The 18,325-nt window shown below is 53.8% G+C and overlaps 1 protein-coding gene across 1 annotated transcript; it reads left to right on the plus strand.

The window, feature by feature from the left end:
- Nucleotides 1-4,068: 4,068 nt before the first annotated feature.
- LOC116765022 (putative SEC14-like protein 6) lies at nt 4,069-9,560 on the plus strand. Its single transcript, XM_032654061.1, has 10 exons — nt 4,069-4,180; nt 5,387-5,430; nt 6,345-6,404; nt 6,493-6,681; nt 7,191-7,286; nt 8,437-8,497; nt 8,603-8,690; nt 9,036-9,138; nt 9,215-9,354; nt 9,446-9,560. The coding sequence occupies exons 1-10, from the start codon at nt 4,069-4,071 to the stop codon at nt 9,558-9,560; spliced, it is 1,008 nt and encodes a 335-aa protein (XP_032509952.1).
- Nucleotides 9,561-18,325: the final 8,765 nt, after the last annotated feature.

Below are 18,325 nucleotides of genomic sequence, written 5' to 3' on the forward strand. Positions count from 1 at the left end.
TTTAGGTCCTTTCGAGATCCAAGGAGAACAGTTCTGGCAGTTAGTAGATGCTAAGAACATAAATTACTTCATTAGCATTTACTATCTGCCTGGTTTGTTTTAAAAGCATTATAGTTATTAACTCCTTTATTAATGTAATTAATACTTTGATAATGAGTAGTCGCCAGGTACTGAGCAACTGCTCTGTGCTCAGCCCTGTGCCACGTGGGAACATGCACAATTCCCTTTGCTCCCCCAAGGAGGTGACTGACACGCAGAGAGGCAGAGCAACCAGCCCAGGGTCACCCAGCCAGCAGCCATAGAGGCAGGATGCAAACCTAGGTCAGTCAGATGCCGAGGCTGGCGCTTGCGGCCTCCAGACCTTCAGCGCCATTCCAGTTGGCCACCTCAGCCTCAGGACTGAGGGCTGTCCCACGGCTGAAAAAGTATGAGGTCTCCAAGGGGCTCTGCAGGGGTAGCCTTCAGGAACAAGACTGCTCTTGCTACACCTGAGCAGCAGAGGGCGCCATGGTACCAAGTTCGGTCTTGCCTAGTTCTGACCTTCCTGGCCAGTGGGAGCTGGGGGCACCCATGGTGACCAGGCATCTGTAGACGGGACACGTGAGAGCCAGGGCAGGGATCAGGGCTGCCCCCTGGGAGAAATTCAGTGAAACCACATGTCCCTCTCCGTTACGGGTTGAACTGTATCCCTTAAAAAGATGCATTGACGGCCTAACCCTCAGTCCCCTATGACTGACATTATCTGGATATAGGGTCTTTGTACATATAATCAAGTGAAGACAAGGTCATTGGAGTGGGCCCTAATCCAATATGGCTGGTGTCCTGATAAGACATGGAAATGCCATGTGAAGACACAGACACACAGGGACAACACCATGTGAAGACAGGCAGAGGTTGGCATGATATAGCAACAAGCCAAGGAACGCCAAGGGTGATGGCCACCTCCGGAAGCTAAGAGGCAATGAAGGAGTCTATCCAGAGTTTGAGGGAATGTGACACTGTCAACACCTTGATTTCAGACTTCTAGCCTCCAGATCTGTGAAAGAATAAACTGTTGTTTTAAGCCACCCAGTTTGTGGTACTTTGTTACAGCAGCCCCAGGACACTAACACACTCTCCTGGGTGAGGCATCTCCCCCACACCTGAACCCCTCCTTTCCTCCCTCCCCCAGGCTCGCCCCTAGGAGCCACCCTCCACCTGTAGCCAGAGGCTGTCCTCTGCTCCAAGCCCTCCACTATCCTCCTTTCCATTGGGGAAAAGCCAGGCAGCTGCATGCCTCTGGGGCTTCGCACATGCTGTTCTCTCTACTGTAAGGCCCCCTTACTTTTGCAGGCCTAATACTGCTATGTTTTCAAAGCAAGTTCTGCCTCTTCCTCTGAGTGTCCTTCCCTGACAGCCCAGCCCCCAAGCTAGCTTAGGGCCACCAGGCTCCCCATCTCAGCTCTGCTTGCCCAGGGCCAGAGCCGTGGATTTGCTTGTCTGAGAGGCCCTCCAGGATGCGGCCCGGGTCTTATGGAAACAATAGGCCTCCAGTGCCCAGGCCAGTGCCTGGTACACAGTCAGTTCTTAATAAATGTTGAAGGACAGAGGAAAGGGACTTCCCTGGTGGTCCGGTGATTAGGACTCTGTGCTTCCACTGCAGGGGTCTCTGGTCTCATTCCTGGTTGGGGAACTAAGATCCCGCATGACATGTGGTGTGGCCAGAAAAAAAGAGGACAGAAAAAAAGGAAATAGGGAGAAAGGAAAAAAGGAAGGAAGAGAGAAAAGAAGAAAGGAGGGAGGGAGGGAACAGGTAAAAAAGAGAGAGTGAAAATAGGGCAGAGGGGAGAAAGGGAGCTATTTCGCCCTTGAGGGCCTTCTTCATACTTGTCCTAACTGACTGGGGCCTGTGTCCCTGGGAAAGATAATAGATTAGCCAAGGCACACAAATGCTGGAATGAGTTCATTAGCTGAAAGCTCACATGACACTGGGGCGGGACACAGGTCAGGTAAGTCTTGACACGGGCAGGTAGAGGCAGGGAGTCTGGAGAGTGGGTGGTCCTGGGCACCCACGAGCACAGAGAGCCATATAAGAACTGAAAAAGGAGAGGTGGCCACTCCCAGCTTCCCTGGCCATCACATCTTTGGCAAACTCTTATTGAGTACCTACTGTGTACAGCGTGCCACAGTGGGAGTGCTTTTCTCAGACAAGTGCCTACTGTGTGCAGGCCCCGTGCCCGTCGCCTTCACTGGACTGGGACTCACTTCCCAGCAAATAAAACCAATTAGAAAAGACCTTGCAGAAGAGGAGGGCTTTGATTATAGGCCTTGAGGGAGGCAGGGATTGGATGCAGGGTGTTGCAAGGAAGGGCATTCCAGGGAGCGGGAACAACATAAGAAAAAGCTGGACAGGTAATAGTGGAGAGGCAAGGGGGCTGGAATAAGGAGGAGAGCAGGAGAAATCCGCTCAGCAAGGACAGCAAATGATCTTGCGCTCTAGGCTACGGAGTTTGCAGTTTCTCCTGAGAGTGACAAGGAGCCAAGGGAGGCTTTGGAGGAGGCGCAGGACTACTCAAAGGTGCGCTTCGGAGGTGCTGGGGTGGGGAACCAGGGAGAAGAATGGGGGCCTGAGCCAGGGAAGGAGCAGGGGAGGGTGGCCCACACTTGCCCCTTGTGGCTAAAGCTCTAGCCTATGGGTCTGTGGGGCTCTAGAGAGACCTCGCCCTACGAGAGAGGCAGATCCACTCCAGTTACTCCCGTGCAAGGCCAAGGAGGGAGCATCTCGGGCTCAGCGAGGCGCCCCAGGTGTGTGCTCTGCCTGGCGCCGGCATGTGAGAGACAGAGTCCTGAGTAAGCTCCAAGTTCAGACGGTCCTGATTGTCACCCAACTGCTGCATGGCTCGGGCACTCCACTTCCGTCTTCCAGGCTCTGGGAGGAACAGTAAGGGGTTCACAGAGCAGGGATGCCTTTGGCCGAGAAGCAGGCACAAAGCCCAACACGTGGTCCCAGATTATAGGTGAAGCTGCTGGTGCCCTGCCCGTATCCCCTCAACCTCACCACCCCCCGAGGCCTTTCTCCAGCCTCCAGGGCCACAGGTGCCAGCAGGATCATCAGCCCCTGGAGCAGCCCTCAAGCAAAGGTGTCTAAAGACCCTCAGACCCTGGGCGGGACTCTGAGGTGAGCGTTCCACACTGTCTCCCATTATCCCCATTTGGATCGACTTGTCCTTATTTTCTTCATTACTTCCCCGTACAGCCCCCTCCCCACCTCTGTCTCACTTCCTCACTCTCCTATCTGTGTTTCCCCGGATCACCTCCGGAATAAGCTCCTTGCACTGGAGTGCTTATCTCAGACAAGTGCCTGTTGTGTGCAGGTCCCGTTCATGCAGCATGATCCCACGTGTCCTCGTCTTGGGCTCTGGCTTTCTGCTTGTCCAGGGGTGGGGTAGCTGACTGTAGCCAGGAGTCTCCTGTCACCCCTCACCTGAAGGATGGGTGTGGCCCAGCTCAGGGTTGCACATCCATCCACCTGCTGGGTCTGGGTCTGGGAAGTCTCTCCTCATCCCCGATGCCACATGCCCTAAAGGCTGTGATGAATCATGGGCAGTTGCTCCAGACACGTGGGGTGGTAATTGGAGCCTGGGACATGTTGGGGCACAATGACAGTGGTTTCAGACCTCTGTTGGGTGTGAGTGGTGGCCTTCCTGGCTCAAGGAAGCATCTGATGGGACTGCAGGAGTAGAGGGTGGGGACTGAGAGGCAGGGTGGAGAGCAGCCCCTGTGTGCGTGACAACAGGCGGTGTCACTTTCGACATGCTGTGGGGCAAACATCGCTATCTTCATTTCACACATGAGGATTTGAATCTGGGCCAGTCAGGTCAAGGTTTGGTGCCTTAGGCACCCAGCAAGGAATGGACCTTGCCATGTAGGGACAAGAAGCCTGGCAGGAAGAGGCAGGGCTTCTGGGCAGTGGTAGGCATGGGCGGGGCTGCCAGCTGGGCAGAAGACAGGTGGTCTGCAGGGAGCCACAGAGTGGGGCCTGCACTCGGGACCAGCCAGCTGGACCCCATAGCCACCACTGTAGGGAGAATGAGCGGGCAAGAGGGTGAGCTGAGCCCATCGCAGGAGTGGATGCTAGCCCAGGTGAGGTGGGGGAGAGAGCCCTACACCGGCCTCAATTTCTCCTTCTGCCCCAGAAGAGGTAGCCCCCAAGGCCCCTGAGGTTCCTCTGAGCTCTGCACTCCTGGGTCGCTTCTCAACTCTGAGGGTCTTGGTGGCCAGAGTCCACACTGGCGCTGTCCAATAGAAACATAACACAAACCACAAATGCAAGCCACATGTGTCATTTCAAATTTTCTAGTAGCCACGTGAGAACAGGGAAAAGAAACAAGTAAAATCAATTTTGATCATATATTTTATTTATTTATTTTCTGGCCACGCAGCACGGCTTGCAGGATCTTAGTTCCCCAACCAGAGATTGAATCCTGGCCACAGCAGTGAAAGTGCCGAGTACCAAGCAATGGACCACCAGGGAATTCCCAATAATATATTTTATTTAACCTGACAGAGCCAAATTGGTATCACTGCAACATGTAATCAATATAAAAATGATCACTGAGATTTTTTTGCACTTTTATTATTTTTTTAAATAAATTTATTTCTTTTTGGCTGCGTTGGGTCTTCGTTGCTGCGCGCGGGCTTTCTCTAGTTGCAGCGAGCAGGGGCTACTATTTGTTGTGGTGCACAGGCTTCTCATTGCAGTGGTTTCTCTTGTTGCGGAGCACGGGCTCTAGGTGCGCGGGCTTCAGTAGTTGTAGCATGCGGACTCAGTAGTTGTGGCTCGCAGGGTCTAGAGCACAGGCTCAGTAGTTGTGGCACACGGGCTTAGTTGTTCCGCGGCATGTGGGATCTTCCCTGACCAGGGCTCGAACCCGTGTCCCCTGCATTGGTAGGCAGATTCTTAACGACTGCGCCACCAGGGAAGTCCCAGGGTCTGATCTCTTAACAACTTTTTTGGAGCATCAGAAAAAGGGCCGCGGGCACAGCTGGGGTCCCCAAGGCCTTGGCAGTGGCCGTGGGTGTGACAGGGACTCAATGTGCTGTTTCTCTGGACACCTTCTCTTCCTATCTTCCTCCTGGGTGGTGGCTTCTTTCTCTGCTTACCACCATCACCAAGGCCCGCCCAGGGGCACACCCACTGCCATCAGCCCAGGAACTCAGGGGGCCTGTACCCAAGTCTTCCTGGGGCTCTGGGTACCTCAGCTCTTACCTGAGCCACACCGTGGTTCCCCATGTCAGGAAAGGGACACTCTGAGCAAAGCGAGTAGGAGGGTAGAGTGGGGCCTCTTTCTTCAGACACCTGGAACAGGCCCCCAGGATTCTACAACAGCCTGTCCCCTTGTTGCAGCTCGGAGCTTTGACCTGGAGAAATCCGATGACATGCTGCGGAAGGTGAGGGCAACGCCTCCCTGACCGGCCCTATTTCCTACCCCAAGTCTTCTGAGATCTTCCTTTCTTCCTGTCTTCCCTCCTTCCTTGCTCCCTCCCTCTCTCCCTCCCTTCCTTCCTTCCTTTCTTTTTCTTTCTTTCTTTCATTCAATGACTGTTTATTGAGCCCCAAAGGTGAGTCTAGCCAGTGCTGGCACTGGGGAGAGTGCAGTGGTAGAAAGAGACAGAAAAGAAACCAGATAAATAAGTAAACAAGACGCTTCCTGAGAGTGGAAAGTTTAACAAAGACAGTGGGATGGAAGGAAGTGAGGGAGGTCAGGGAGGTCTTCCTTGCTGAAGGGTGACATTTTGGCTGTGGCACGAATGCCTGAAAAGAGGCAGGCAGGTGAGGATCGGAGGCTGAGGGCACAGCCATGCAAAGGCCCTGAGGTGGGGGCAAGCTGGAGCAATCCAGGAGCACAGGAGGTTGTGTTGTAGAGAGAAAGGGGAGAGATGCAGCTGCGTGGGTGGCGCAGGCCCATGGTGGTGGTGGGAGGGGTGGGACTGCAGGCCACCATCAGAGTCTAGGTTTTTGACTAAGGAGGACTGGAAGCTAGGGGGTGAAGTCTGACTCCCAGAACTCCCTGGGAGACCATGTGGGGAATGGAGGGTGGCAAGCAGGTGGAAGGATGCAGGGAGAGGCAGCTGCACCTGTTGGCTTCACCTGTTCCTTTCTGAGATTTTCCCTCCTCATCCATGTCAGACCCACATCTCCTCTGTCCCACTCCTGTCCACACCCCAGTTCTGTGCCCATGGAGCCCCAGATGCCCTGGCAGGCCCTCAATGGTTGCAGGCAGAGGGGCCTGGCCAAGTGTCCCTGGGTCCCTGCAGAGGCCTTTGGCTCGGGGGGGTCTTCGGCTCCTCCTGTGTCTCTGTAGCAGGTGAAGTTCCGGAAGCAACAGGATCTGCACAACATCCTTGCATGGCAGCCCCCAGAGGTGAGATCCCCGGCCCCCCAGCCGCCTCGGAACCCAGGTCTACCTCAAACCCACACCCCTGCCCCAGCCCTCTCTCTCGTGCATCCAGGTTGTCAGGCTATACAACGCCAACGGCACCTGTGGCCACAACAACGAGGGCAGCCCCATGCGGTACCACATCATCAGAGGCCTGGACCTCAAGGGCCTCCTCCTCTCCATCTCCAGACAAGAGCTGCTCAGGGCCAAGTCCCAGAGCTGTGGGCTGTCCCTGAGGGAGTGTGCGAGCAGCGGAGCAAGGAGGCAAGGGTCCCACGGGGCCCTCCCAGCCCCCGGGGCAGCCACAGCCTGGCAGCCTCCAAGGCAGCCCCCAGCACTGGGCACCCAGAACCTACCTCCCTGGTCTCCTCGGCTCCTCCCAGCATCTCTGAGCGTACACAGGATTCAGAGGCCAGTAACCCGCTAAGTGGTCCACACTGGGGCTCACTGCCCCAAAGCCCAGCTCCACCCCCCAGGCCACGCTGCTCTCTGTGGCCTCATTTGATGGAGAAAGACAGGTATTTCAGCCGCACTGGACAGAGGAGGAAACTGAGGCATGGCGACCTGCCTTCCCATGGACAGATGTGGGAAGGGCGCCCCTTGGGACGGCCCCATCCCCCTGCACCTGGCTTCCTGGCATGAAACCTCCACGCCAGGCGGAGCCGGGATAAGCCAGGCCAGTGCCCTGGGCTCAAGCCCGGCCCCACCTCTGGTGGGGTGTGGGGGGCACTGACCCTCATGGGGGTCTCACTTCCCATCATTCCCTTGCACCTGGGGAAGAAAGTGGAGAAAATCATAGCTGTTTTCGATTTCGAGGGACTGAGCCAGAGGCATCTGTGGAAGCCAGGAGTGGAGTTTGCCCAGGAGGTAAGGGAACCCCACCAAGGGGGGAAGGGTGCCCACCCTCCTGGGCCTCTGTCCCTCGCTTGCTGATGTGGAGTGTGTATGGGGGGGTCCTCGCTCCGCCCACAGGTTTGCAGCTCCTTACTTGCTGTTTGCAGGGATATTTTCAAACCCATAATCTCTTGGGGCTGTGCTAAATCATACTCATCACCCCAATGTCACCATTTCAAGTCCAGCAGGTCACAACAACAGGTGACCTGCTGGACATGGTCACCAGGCCTGCCAGGGTCCCTGTGGATGCCCTTCCCTCTCATACTCCCTCCCCGCTCCTCCCTACCGACCCCACCCCCTGCCCTTGGCTTGAGCCCCTCCCCCCATCCTATTTGCTGCTTTGTCTGGGAGGCGGCTGGAAGCAAGTCTGCTCTGAGAGCCCTAAGGAGGGAAGGGAGGCCCTGACAAGACCTGGGCCCCCGGGGCAGCCAGCCTGCGTTTTCTTTTCTTTCTGCTCAACCCAGAATAGCAGAGAACCTAAACTTTAAAAAAGTTTAACAATCATCAAAACATACTAAATTGAGGAAGCCAGACACAAAAGGCCACATATGGTGTGATTCTATTGATAGGAAATACCCAGAATAGAGACAGAAAGCAGACTGGTGGTTAACCAGGGCTGCAGGGAGAGGGAAATGGTGCGGGTGGTGACTGCTAACAGGTACGGGCTTCCTTTTGGGGTGATGAGAATGTTCTGAAACTAGACACCTCTGTGAATATACTGAAAACTACTGAATCGCACACTTTGAAAGGGCAAACTTTATGGTATGTAAATTCTATCCCAATTAAGAAAAAAAAGGTATGTCTTACAACTTTGAATCTTTCTTATGCTAAAAGTGTTTTGTTTCTGAAGCTGAACTATTGTCTAAACCACATGGAGGGGAACCTTCCAGAGTCCTGAGGGAGATTTTCTTACTCTGCCGTAGGTGGGGTCACCCCCTTGAAATCTGTCAAGAATTTTGTACTAGTGGCTTCAGGAGGGTCTGTGACTGGGACCCAACAAACTGGAAAGCAGCGGCTTCTCTTGTCTGGGTGGGTTCTGGGTGTCTGGGGGGCCTTGGGAGCCTTAAGGAGGCAGCATTTAGGCACCTGTAGCTTGTGCACTGACCTGAGTTTGGCCTCACAGTTTCTCACAGCACTCGAGGCAAATTACCCTGAGATTTTGAGGAATATAATTGTTGTGAGAGGTGAGTGAACCAGCCCGGGATATGCTGAGTGGGGGGCAGGGGATGTGGAGGCAACAAGGCAGGGAACTGAGATCCCAGGAGACCCTGAAACAGTGCCTTTCTCAGCTTCCAAGCTGTTCCCGGTGGCCTTCAACCTGATCAAGCCATACATAACTGAGGAGATGTGCAGGAAGGTGGTGATTCCTGGAGATGAGTGAGCAGCTCTGGCCTCCTCTGCAGCCCAGAGCCTGAGCTGGGGGCTGCCCCTCTGCAGACCTGACAGCTCCTGCATCCGAGGGCACCAGGCTCGGGGACCCACTCCTCCAGACCCACTGCTCTGGAGGACCCACTCCATTATGGCATCAACTGTTGAGGCCAATGTGTCCACCTGCCAGAGGGCAGAGGGGCCAGGAGGGGTCCGTCCCCGGGGGCACCAGGAGGATGTGGGAAATAGGGGGAGGGAGCCATATGGCACAGGACAGCCCTGGGCTTGGCCCAACTGCCCTCAGTCGAGCCTCCCCGATCCCACATGGAACCCCACTTTTGCCCCCACAGACAGCTGGAAGCAAGAGCTGCCTGAGTCCACCAGCCCCGACCAGCTGCCTGTGGAGTTTGGGGGGACCATGACTGACACCGATGGCAACTCCAAGTGCCTGACCAAGGTACAGGTGCCCAGAGGATGGGGAGGGAGGGGAGACAGCCATGGTCTAGTGCCCTCTCACCCACCCTCGCCCACAGATCAACTACGGGGGCGAGGTGCCCAGGAGCTACTACCTGCGCAACCAGGTGAGGGTGCAGTACAAGCACCAGGTGACCGTGGGCCGAGGCTCCTCCCTGCAGGTGGAGAACGAGATCCTGTTCCCAGGCTGTGTGCTCAGGTAGGGATGGTGGCCACTCCACACCTGGGCATGGTTGGGAGGGGCCCGGAGCCCAGGCAGGTGGTTGTCAGTGGGGCCCTGTCCCCTGCAGGTGGCAGTTCACATTGGACGAGGTGGACATTGGCTTCAGGGTTTTCCTGAAGACCAAGATGGGGGAGCGGCAGCGGGCCGGGGAGATGATGGAGGTTCTGCCCAGCCAGTGCTAAAACACCCACCTGGTGCCCGAGGACGGGAGCCTCACCTGCCTCCAGGCCGGCGTCAGTAAGATCTATAGGGTTCGCTGGAGTCATTTTCCTCCTCATGGTGGAGAAATGATCTGACATCTCTTGCCAGTCTGACCTCTCTGTTTGCTCCTATTTCCAGATCTCAGGGAGGGTGTGGGAGTCTGTGCTAGCTCCTAGATCCCACAGGCACCAGGGACATTGGTTTCAGGTGTTGGATCTTATGAGTGGCCCCCAGGTGTGGATACAAGGGCAGAGATACATGGTGGAGAGCACGGTTCACAGCCGTGGACTCAGCTCCTGGGAAGCCCCCTCACTGCACTCAACAGGCTAAGTAAGAGACAGCTGGAAAACAGCTGTGGGCTCAGCATCAGGGCTCCCAGCCTGTCCACATGTGTGGACCACCCCACTTTGGGAATCCTGAGGAGATGACTCTTCCAGGGTTTTGTTCCCCCATTCCCAGGCCTCCCAGGCCAGATGCAGTTTGGTCCGTTTTAGCAGAAGCGACATTGCCCAGGACCACTGCTGACCTCCCACCTCTGTGGGGAACAGAGCTAGGAGAAGGGAAACCCAAAGCTGATGTCCCCTGGAGAAGAGAATGAGTTCTGCTAATGCTTTAGTTCATCCACATCTAGTTCATCTTCATGGCAAAGGGAGAATTAGAAGGGTGGAGACAGAGAAATCTGGATGAGTCACCACGTCCCAGCATTCATGTTGGACCTTGGTGTCAAACAAAATGCCTCTAAAAAATGCATGATGAGGATGTGGCTGGTGCAACTCAGCCCTCTCTTCTGGGGAAAGCAGGGCTCCCCTCTGGGTTGGAACATCAGGATAAGGGAATCCCAGTCCCTCCCTTCCCTTGGTCTGGAATCATAAGTCTTACCAACCTCTAAGCCCATTTCCTTATCCATGAAATGGGGGTGATAGTGCCTTCTGTGGGATTGCTTTGAGGATTCAGGGAGCTGTGTGCACCGATGCAGTGCCCGTAGACGGGGCTGATGCATGCTGCTGGTGGTTACCATTATTCCTTTTGGCTGGCACAAGCATCGGCCAGGGAGATAGTCGGGAGTGATGGGCTGGGGCAGACCCTCCAGCCCCACCCACAGTTCTGGGCGGCCCACTCCCAAGGGCACTGGGTGTGCAGATGTGCCAGGCTCGCTTTGCTTGCTTACTTCTCCGTCCTTGCAGACGTCCTGCGCTTTGACAACACCTACAGCCTGATGCATGCCAAGAGGGTCAGCCACACTGTGGAGGTGCTGCTCCCCGACAAGGCCTCCGAGGAGAAGATTCAGAGTCTCGAGGCAACAAGACAGTCCCCACTGCAATGAAGACCCTGGGCGCCCCTGTGCCCGTGCTCTCCAACCCCTTAGCACCCCTCCCTGTCCCCTGACCCTGCCCGCAGCCCCCAGGAAGGGTGGTGCTGGAGGTGACTGCAGAGAGCCACCCACCTCAGCCATCACCATCTCAGCTCCTTGTGGGCCAACCTGGCTCTGTGGCCGAGCAGGAAGGGGAACCCTGGTGCATAGGCCACACTGAGGATGCAGACAGACACCCCATCCCCTGTTCGCAGAAAACGAGGATGAGAACCCTGAGGATAAGCTTGTGTCCACTGAGGAAGGGTCCTACCTGCAGAAGCTGCCCTTGTGTCCCTCCTGACAAGGTCCCCCCCATCCCAGGGCTCACCCACACCTGGCATCGTGGTTGGAGGACATGCGCATGAGCGCCAGGGCCTGCAGGGAGCACCGCCTCAGGCCTGAAGAGCAGGGAAGCCCCATTCTCCACATGCAGGGGGTCAGCAGGGATGGGCAGGGCCAGCTGTAAACAGCTGGGTGGAAGGACGGGCAGGGCTGAGGGTCTCGGTTCTGACAGAGCATCAACCCTCCAGGGCTGTTCTACTGCATTTGGAGGGAAAATCAGAAACGGAGAGCGATAGCCGGCAGGAACAACCATCAGGAGGAAGAGCCGCGCTCAGCCTTACGCAGAGCTGAGTGGGTGTGACTGAGTCTCCGGGGAATTCCCAGTGTCTCCCAACCCCCAGCCTGCTGTGATCCAGCCCACCTTCAACTTGGGTTCTTTCCGGCTCTGATGGGGGCTGGGACCGAAGCAAAGCTGGAGGGAGGTGGAACGAACATACTGGGGTGCAGGGTGGAGCTGCCCTCCCAGGGCGCTCATCCTAGACTCTGACTTGCTTCTTGGAGAACCATCAGGTTTTTCCTCCATCTTTGTGTCTCACCAAGGGGACAGCTGAAGGTTGGCTGCCAACCCCCCTCCTCCCCCACCCCAAATGCAACTCAGTAGCTGACCAGTGAAGGCTTCATTTCTCAATGGCTTGCCCTCCTGGAGCCCACAGCCCACAGTCAGGACCGCTGCTGGCCGGACTGCACCCAGCAGGGCAGCCCATGCCTGGAAGTGAGCCGAGGAAGCCGCTGAGATGGCTGTGCCTCTGCGGTTGACTCTAGGTGGCAATGAAGCCCTCAACCTGGGCCTGGGAGCCCAGGCTTTGCTGCCCTGCCCCCTTCATCCTGCTCCCTGCCCTCTGGCTGGGCCAGGCCACTGGCCCCCAGTACCTCTGAAGACCCAACCCCAGGGTGGCTCGGCCCTCGGCTCTGGATCCCTGCGCCTGTACTACTGTCCCACGGGGTGGAGTGCTGGCCACCCAGGTGATGTCCCCGGGAGTGAGTGGTCAGACGTACCTGTAAAAGGGGTCATTGCTGCAAAGCATTAGCATCCTGGCTGCCCAGGCCCTTCCCAGGGACCGGAAGCCTCCGCGAGCCCCACTATCCAGGTACTTTACCAGCAAGAAGCCCAGCTCTGGTCCCTTTCCCACTCTCAGATTCTGTGCTCTCATCTTCTCCAGTTAATAAGAGGTTTCTCGATTTCCCAAAGCCTATTTTAGACAAGAGCATGATGAGGCTTGGGAAGGTGGGGTCTTCCGGTGAGCCAGGTGAGGTCCTTGGGTCCCCAGCCCTCCATCCACCACGAGTGATGGAGCACAGAGTCTGAGCAGAGGCTCTGCTGCTATAAAAAGCAAACTAAATAAAACCGAATGCCATAAGCCAGCGCCACGAGGCACTCCTGGCCCAACAGTGTTTGAATAGTTTGGCAAGAAAAAAACTGCGTACCAGCACCAAAGAGATGGCCTGAGGCTGTCAGGCAAAAATCACATGACATTTCTGTGTCCAAGGTCCTCTCCTGCATCCCAGATGTGGCAGGCTTTCCCGTCACCCCAGTTGCACTGCACAGCCGCCCTCTGTGCAGCCTCCCAGATTCAGGGATATCCAGAGCCCCCAGAGATCCTGGCTTCCCAGGGCCATCTTCCCACTGCCCATGGCAGGCTATGGAGGGCACGGCCAACTGGGGCTGGGAGGACCCTGTGCCAGGTTTCACTGCTCCCAGCTGTTGTCATGATGGGGGCTCACAGTGCCTTACTTCCACCTTCATGCCCCCCACGTAAAGACAAGGGGTTCATAGATGTGAACAATGACCCTTGCCTTTCTAACCACTCATAGCCAACTTCCCACCATCAGCACTGCCTCATGTGGTTTTCTTGCAGGCAGCAAAGACTCCTTTGCACAGGGGTTTCCCAAGGCTCTGACCACAGAGAATTTATACAAATATGGCTGTGATAAGGGGGTCAGGTGTGGGCACCAGCGACACTGAATCCCAGAGCTGGCAGAGCACACCTCTGTTAAGCTGGCAGGAAAGCAGTCACCTGCAGAGGTGAGAGCAGAATCTCCTACCTGGCAAGGGGGGAGGGGCACTTTGGGAGATAGAAAGGGAGCATGTCTTCAGCAACCTCCATCCCTGTGTCTTAACACTTTAAGAAAAAAAAAGGTGTGTGGGGGGAATTCCCTGGCCGTCCAGTGATTAGGACACCATGCTTTCACTGCCAAGGGCCCGGGTTCGATCACTGGTCGGGGAACTACGATCCTACATGACCCTGCATGCTGCGCAGCAAGGCCAAAAAGAATTTTTTTAATTTAAGAAATAATAAATTTAAAAAAAGGAAGTAGCCAGAAAGGGGCTGTTTACCCGAAGCTTGTTTCTTTGTTTATCCATTCATTCATCAACGGTTATTGAGTGTCTGCCCAGCGCCAGGTACTGCAGGCCCTGGGGACCTCGGGGAGACTGGGCTGACGCTAATAGGAAGCTCACCTATATTGAGGGAGGCAGAAGTGACTCCAATGATTATCAAGTGGGCGTGTCATCACCACGTGTGCTTGGAGGGGCAGAAGCCAAATTCTAGGGGAGCTCTCAGCAAAGAAGCCTGATGGGGAATCAGATGTACTTTGTCCAAGGAAGGGACCCTTGAAGGGAGAACTGAGAGATGTGGGAGGGTGACCAGGTGCGGACGAGCCTTCCAGACTGAGGAATGGGGTGAGGGTGGCTGTGGGGTATTTGAGGCCGGAGGGGTGCCGGAAGGGCTCTTGGGCGGTGCTCTCTGATGTTTACGATTTCTTTGTGAACAATTGTGTGTACACATTTGATAATTATTAATAAAACCATTTTATAAGGCACATTACAAAACAGCCGTGTTGTTTGTCAGGAAAGAATGGCAGAATCTTGGCAGGAGGCCACAGATCAAAACTTACTCAGAATGAGGTGGTTGGAAATACCCAGGCCTCACTTGTCCAGAGGAACGGAGGTGGGGCTTCCCGGTCCCAGCACATCTTCTGGGATGGAAAGCCCCACAATCTTCTGGTGGCGGGAGAGGGGGGGATGTAGGTGAGGGACCTATAGGGGTTTTTTCAATGCAGTTGGAAAGGCTCTCCTGCCCCCCAAATTTCCACCCCAGTCCAGCTCACCTTCCAAGAGTCTAGGTTGGAGAGGACACCACTGTGGGACAGTCACAGCTTCACCAGAGTTCCATGGCACAGCATTCCACAGTTTGCACAGCCCCTTTACATGCAACCCTGAAGGAGATGGGAATTATAGCCCCATTTTACAGGTCCAGTAACCAGAAAGGATGGGCTTGCCTAGTCGTGCCCTTGTCCTGGAGTTGAAGGCAGGCTGGGTGAGCAGCCCAATAATAACCATAAAAGCCAACACTATTGATTGCTTACCATGTGCCAGGTGGTGGGTCATGTACCTTGTTGGCCTCTTCTAACCATCCCATTAACCTTATAAGAAGGGAATGTTATTAGCCCCAATTTACAGATGAGAAATCTGAGACTCAAGCTCACATAGCACATTTGAGAGAAAGCCAAGATTCAAACCCAGTTACCCAAGCCGGTGTTTCAGCACCATACATTTTTTAACTATTTGAGAATTATTTTCTCAATGTTGGGAGAGGAATTACAGCTGCTTGGCAGTTTGTTTGCAATCACCCCCAGACTCAGCCTCCCCCACAGTAGTCTTGGGCACTCCATGTTGCTCAAGAATGGCAATGAAATCAGAGACCAGTTTGGCATGAAGAACTTGGAACACTGCATGCCCTTAGGGTACACCCTGGTCTTGTGAGAAAGGGTGTGCTAGCTCCAGCCCTGGACAGTGTACAAGCTTCTCCACTTTGCAGCCTCCTTAATAATCCTCCCCCATGCTCCTATCACCATAGCAACCCATTCCTATGGTAAGCAACAAGGGCATCTTGGCAGAAAACAAGGGGAAAGCTTCATAACAATGGATTTGGCAATGATTTCTTGAAAATGACACCAAACACAAGAAACAATAACAAAGTAAGCAATAGATGAATTGGACTTCATCAAAATTTAAGACTTTTGTGATTTAAAGGACCTATCAACAGAGTGAAAAGGCAACCCACAAAATGAGAGAAAATATTTGTAAATCGTATATCTGATGAGATTAAAATCCAGAATATATAAAGGACTCCTACAAGTCAATAATAACAACAACAACAGCAACAAAAACTCATTTAAAAATGAGTAAAGGGGACTTCCCTGGCAGTCCAGTGGTTAAGACTACACGTTTCCACAGCAGGGGGCACAGGTTCCATCCCTGGTCGGGGAACTGAGATCCTGTGTGCTGTGCTGTGTGGCCAAAAAAAAAAGGGCTTCCGTGGTGGTGCAGTGGTTAAGAATCCACCTGCCAATGCAGGGGACATGGGTTCAAGCCCTGGTCTGGGAAGAGCCCACGTGCTGCAGAGCAACTAAGCCCGTGCGCCACAACTACTGAGCCTGCACTCTTAGAGCCCACGCCACAACTACTGAAGCCCGTGTGCCTAGAGCTCGTGCTCTGCAACAAGAGAAGCCACCGCAGTGAGAAGCCCGTGCGCCGCAAGGAAGAGCAGCCCCCGCTCACCGCAACTAGAGAAAGCCCACGGGCAGCAATGAAAACCCAATGCAGCCAAAAATAAATTTAAAAATTAAAAAAAAACAATAAAAATGGGTAAAGGACTTAAATAGACGTTTCTCCAAAGAAGATATACAAGTGGGCAACAGCACATGAAAAGATGCTGAACATTACTAATTATCAGGAAAATCAAATCAAACCCACAATGAGACACCACCTCACACCCCTGAGGAGGGCTATTACCAAACAACAGAAAATAGTAAGCATTGGTGAGGACGTGAAGAAACTGGAACCCTTGTGCATGGCTACTGGGAATGTAAAATGGTGCATCCACTATGTAAAACAATATGCTAGTTCCACAGAAAAATTGAACATAGAATTACCTCATGATCCAGAAATTCTACTTTTGGGTATATACCCAAAAGAACTGAAAGCAGGGACTTGAACAGATATTTGTATACCAATGTTCATAACAGTTTTATTCATAATAAAAGATGGAAACAACCGAAGTACCATTAACAAATGAATGGATATGGACTAATCAAAATAAGCCACATGCAAATGGACAAATGTTGCAGGATTGTACTTACAAGAAGTACCTAGAGTAGACAAATTCATAGAGACAGAAAGTAGGATGGTGGTTGCCAGTGTTACTGGCCCTTTCTAGTCGGGCCCCAACAGGGGTCCCTCTACCTGGTGTCATTTGAGCCAAAAGACTGAGACCGAGTTTGGTTGTGAAGCAAAGGAAAGCTTCGTTCTTTGATCAAAGAATGGAGAGGTGTGAGCTTACTCTAGAGTCCTCTCCATCAGGCCCTCCCCAATAGGCCCTCAGCGGCGCTGCTTTATAGGGCTCTCGTCAGTGGGAAGGGGGCGGGGTTTTCACGGGTCTGGCGCAGGCGTGTTGCTCACGGCTCCAGACCGCCGTGCTGCGCGTAGCATCTCTGCGCACGGGCCCCTGCCGCCATCTTGAATTGAGTGTTGCGTGCAGCACTTCTGCACGTGGCCCACCGAGCTGAGGTGTCCGTGCAGCCATTTTGCACCAGGAACTCTGGTCTGAAGTGCCGGCTGCACGGCCTCTGCAGGCGGCCCCCTGTGAACGAGTGAAATGAGACTAAGCACACAGGAAAAGAAGAAAAAAGGTTAGACTTTATTTTATTACCCAGATTCTATTTTTATTTCCCGAGAATTGTTCATGGGCTTTGCCGGTGACACCAGGGGCTTGGGGGGAGGGAGAAATGGGAAGTTACTGTTTAACGGGTACAGAGTTTCCGTTTGGGAAGATGAAAAAGTTCTGGAGCTGGATGGTGGTGATAGTTGCACAGCAATGTGAATCTACTTAATGGCACTGAACTGTACTTTTAAAAATGTCAGTTTTTTGTTTTTGTTTTTTGCGGTACGCGGGCCTCTCACTGTTGTGGCCTCTCCCGTTGTGGAGCACAGGCTCCGGACGCGCAGGCTCAGTGGCCATGGCTCGCAGGCCCAGCCGCTCCGCGGCATGTGAGATCCTCCCGGACCGGGGCACGAACCCGTGTTCCCTGCATCAGCAGGCGTACTCCCAACCACTGCGCCACCAGGGAAGCCCCTAAAAATGTCAAATTTTATGTTAGGAATATTTTACCACAATTTTTTTAAAAAGTTAAAAATAACCAAAGACCTAAATGTAAGAGCTAAAACGTAAAACTCTCAGAAGAAAACATGGAGGTAAATCTGAAACAGGAAGGAAGGGATCAGGGCACAACCTTTAAAAGAATGACTTAGCCATTGTGGATACGACGTTAACTGGTTAGAACTGACTAGGCCCAAGCTGGCAGAAGATTCGACTTCCAGTTGACCTTGAGCCTCATTATGTGCTCATTGTAAATATTAGCATACGCTAAACAACATGCTCACAGGGCATGACAGTTCCAAGGCCAAAAAGTGGGTGGTGGCCCAATTCCTGGAAATCTCCGCCCTTCTCCAAAATCATTGGAAAAATCCTCCCACTCATTAGCCTATGAAATTTCCCAGACCATAAAAACTAACCACTGCATATTTCAGGGCCACTTTCAATCCTTTCTGTCTATGGAATGTGTATCTCCCAGGGCCTCTCACCTTCTGAGAGGGTCCACACTCTGTGTGTCTCTTTTTTTCCTAATTTATTTATTTATTTATTTATTTATTTTGGCTGCGTTGGGTCTTCGTTGCTGCACGCGGGCTTTCTCTAGTTGCGGCGAGCGGGGTTTACTCTTCGTTGTGATGCGCAGGCTTCTCATTGCAGTGGCTTTTCTTGTTGCAGAGCACGGGCTTTAGGATCACGAGCTTCAGTAGTTGTGGCACACGGGCTCAGTAGTTGTGGCTCACGGGCTTAGTAGTTGTGGCTCACGGGCTTAGTTGCTCCATGGCATGTGGGATATTCCCGGACCAGGGCTCGAACCCGTGTCCCTTGCATTGGCAGGCAGATTCTTAACCACTGTGCCACCAGGAAAGTACCTGTGTGTCTCTTTTTGAATTACGGTTTTCTC

This window comes from Phocoena sinus, chromosome 14 (assembly GCF_008692025.1).
Source record: "Phocoena sinus isolate mPhoSin1 chromosome 14, mPhoSin1.pri, whole genome shotgun sequence".
Lineage (NCBI taxonomy): Eukaryota > Metazoa > Chordata > Mammalia > Artiodactyla > Phocoenidae > Phocoena > Phocoena sinus.

What these genes read in the sequence shown, in the direction of transcription:
- LOC116765022 (XM_032654061.1), top strand. Translation starts at nt 4,069, where the DNA reads ATGAGCGGGCAAGAGGGTGAGCTGAGCCCATCGCAGGAGTGGATGCTA. An exon ending in TTGCATGGCAGCCCCCAGAG is followed by an intron (nt 6,405 to 6,492) that starts GTGAGATCCCCG and finishes TCGTGCATCCAG; the next exon opens with GTTGTCAGGCTATACAACGC. An exon ending in GAATATAATTGTTGTGAGAG is followed by an intron (nt 8,498 to 8,602) that starts GTGAGTGAACCA and finishes TGCCTTTCTCAG; the next exon opens with CTTCCAAGCTGTTCCCGGTG.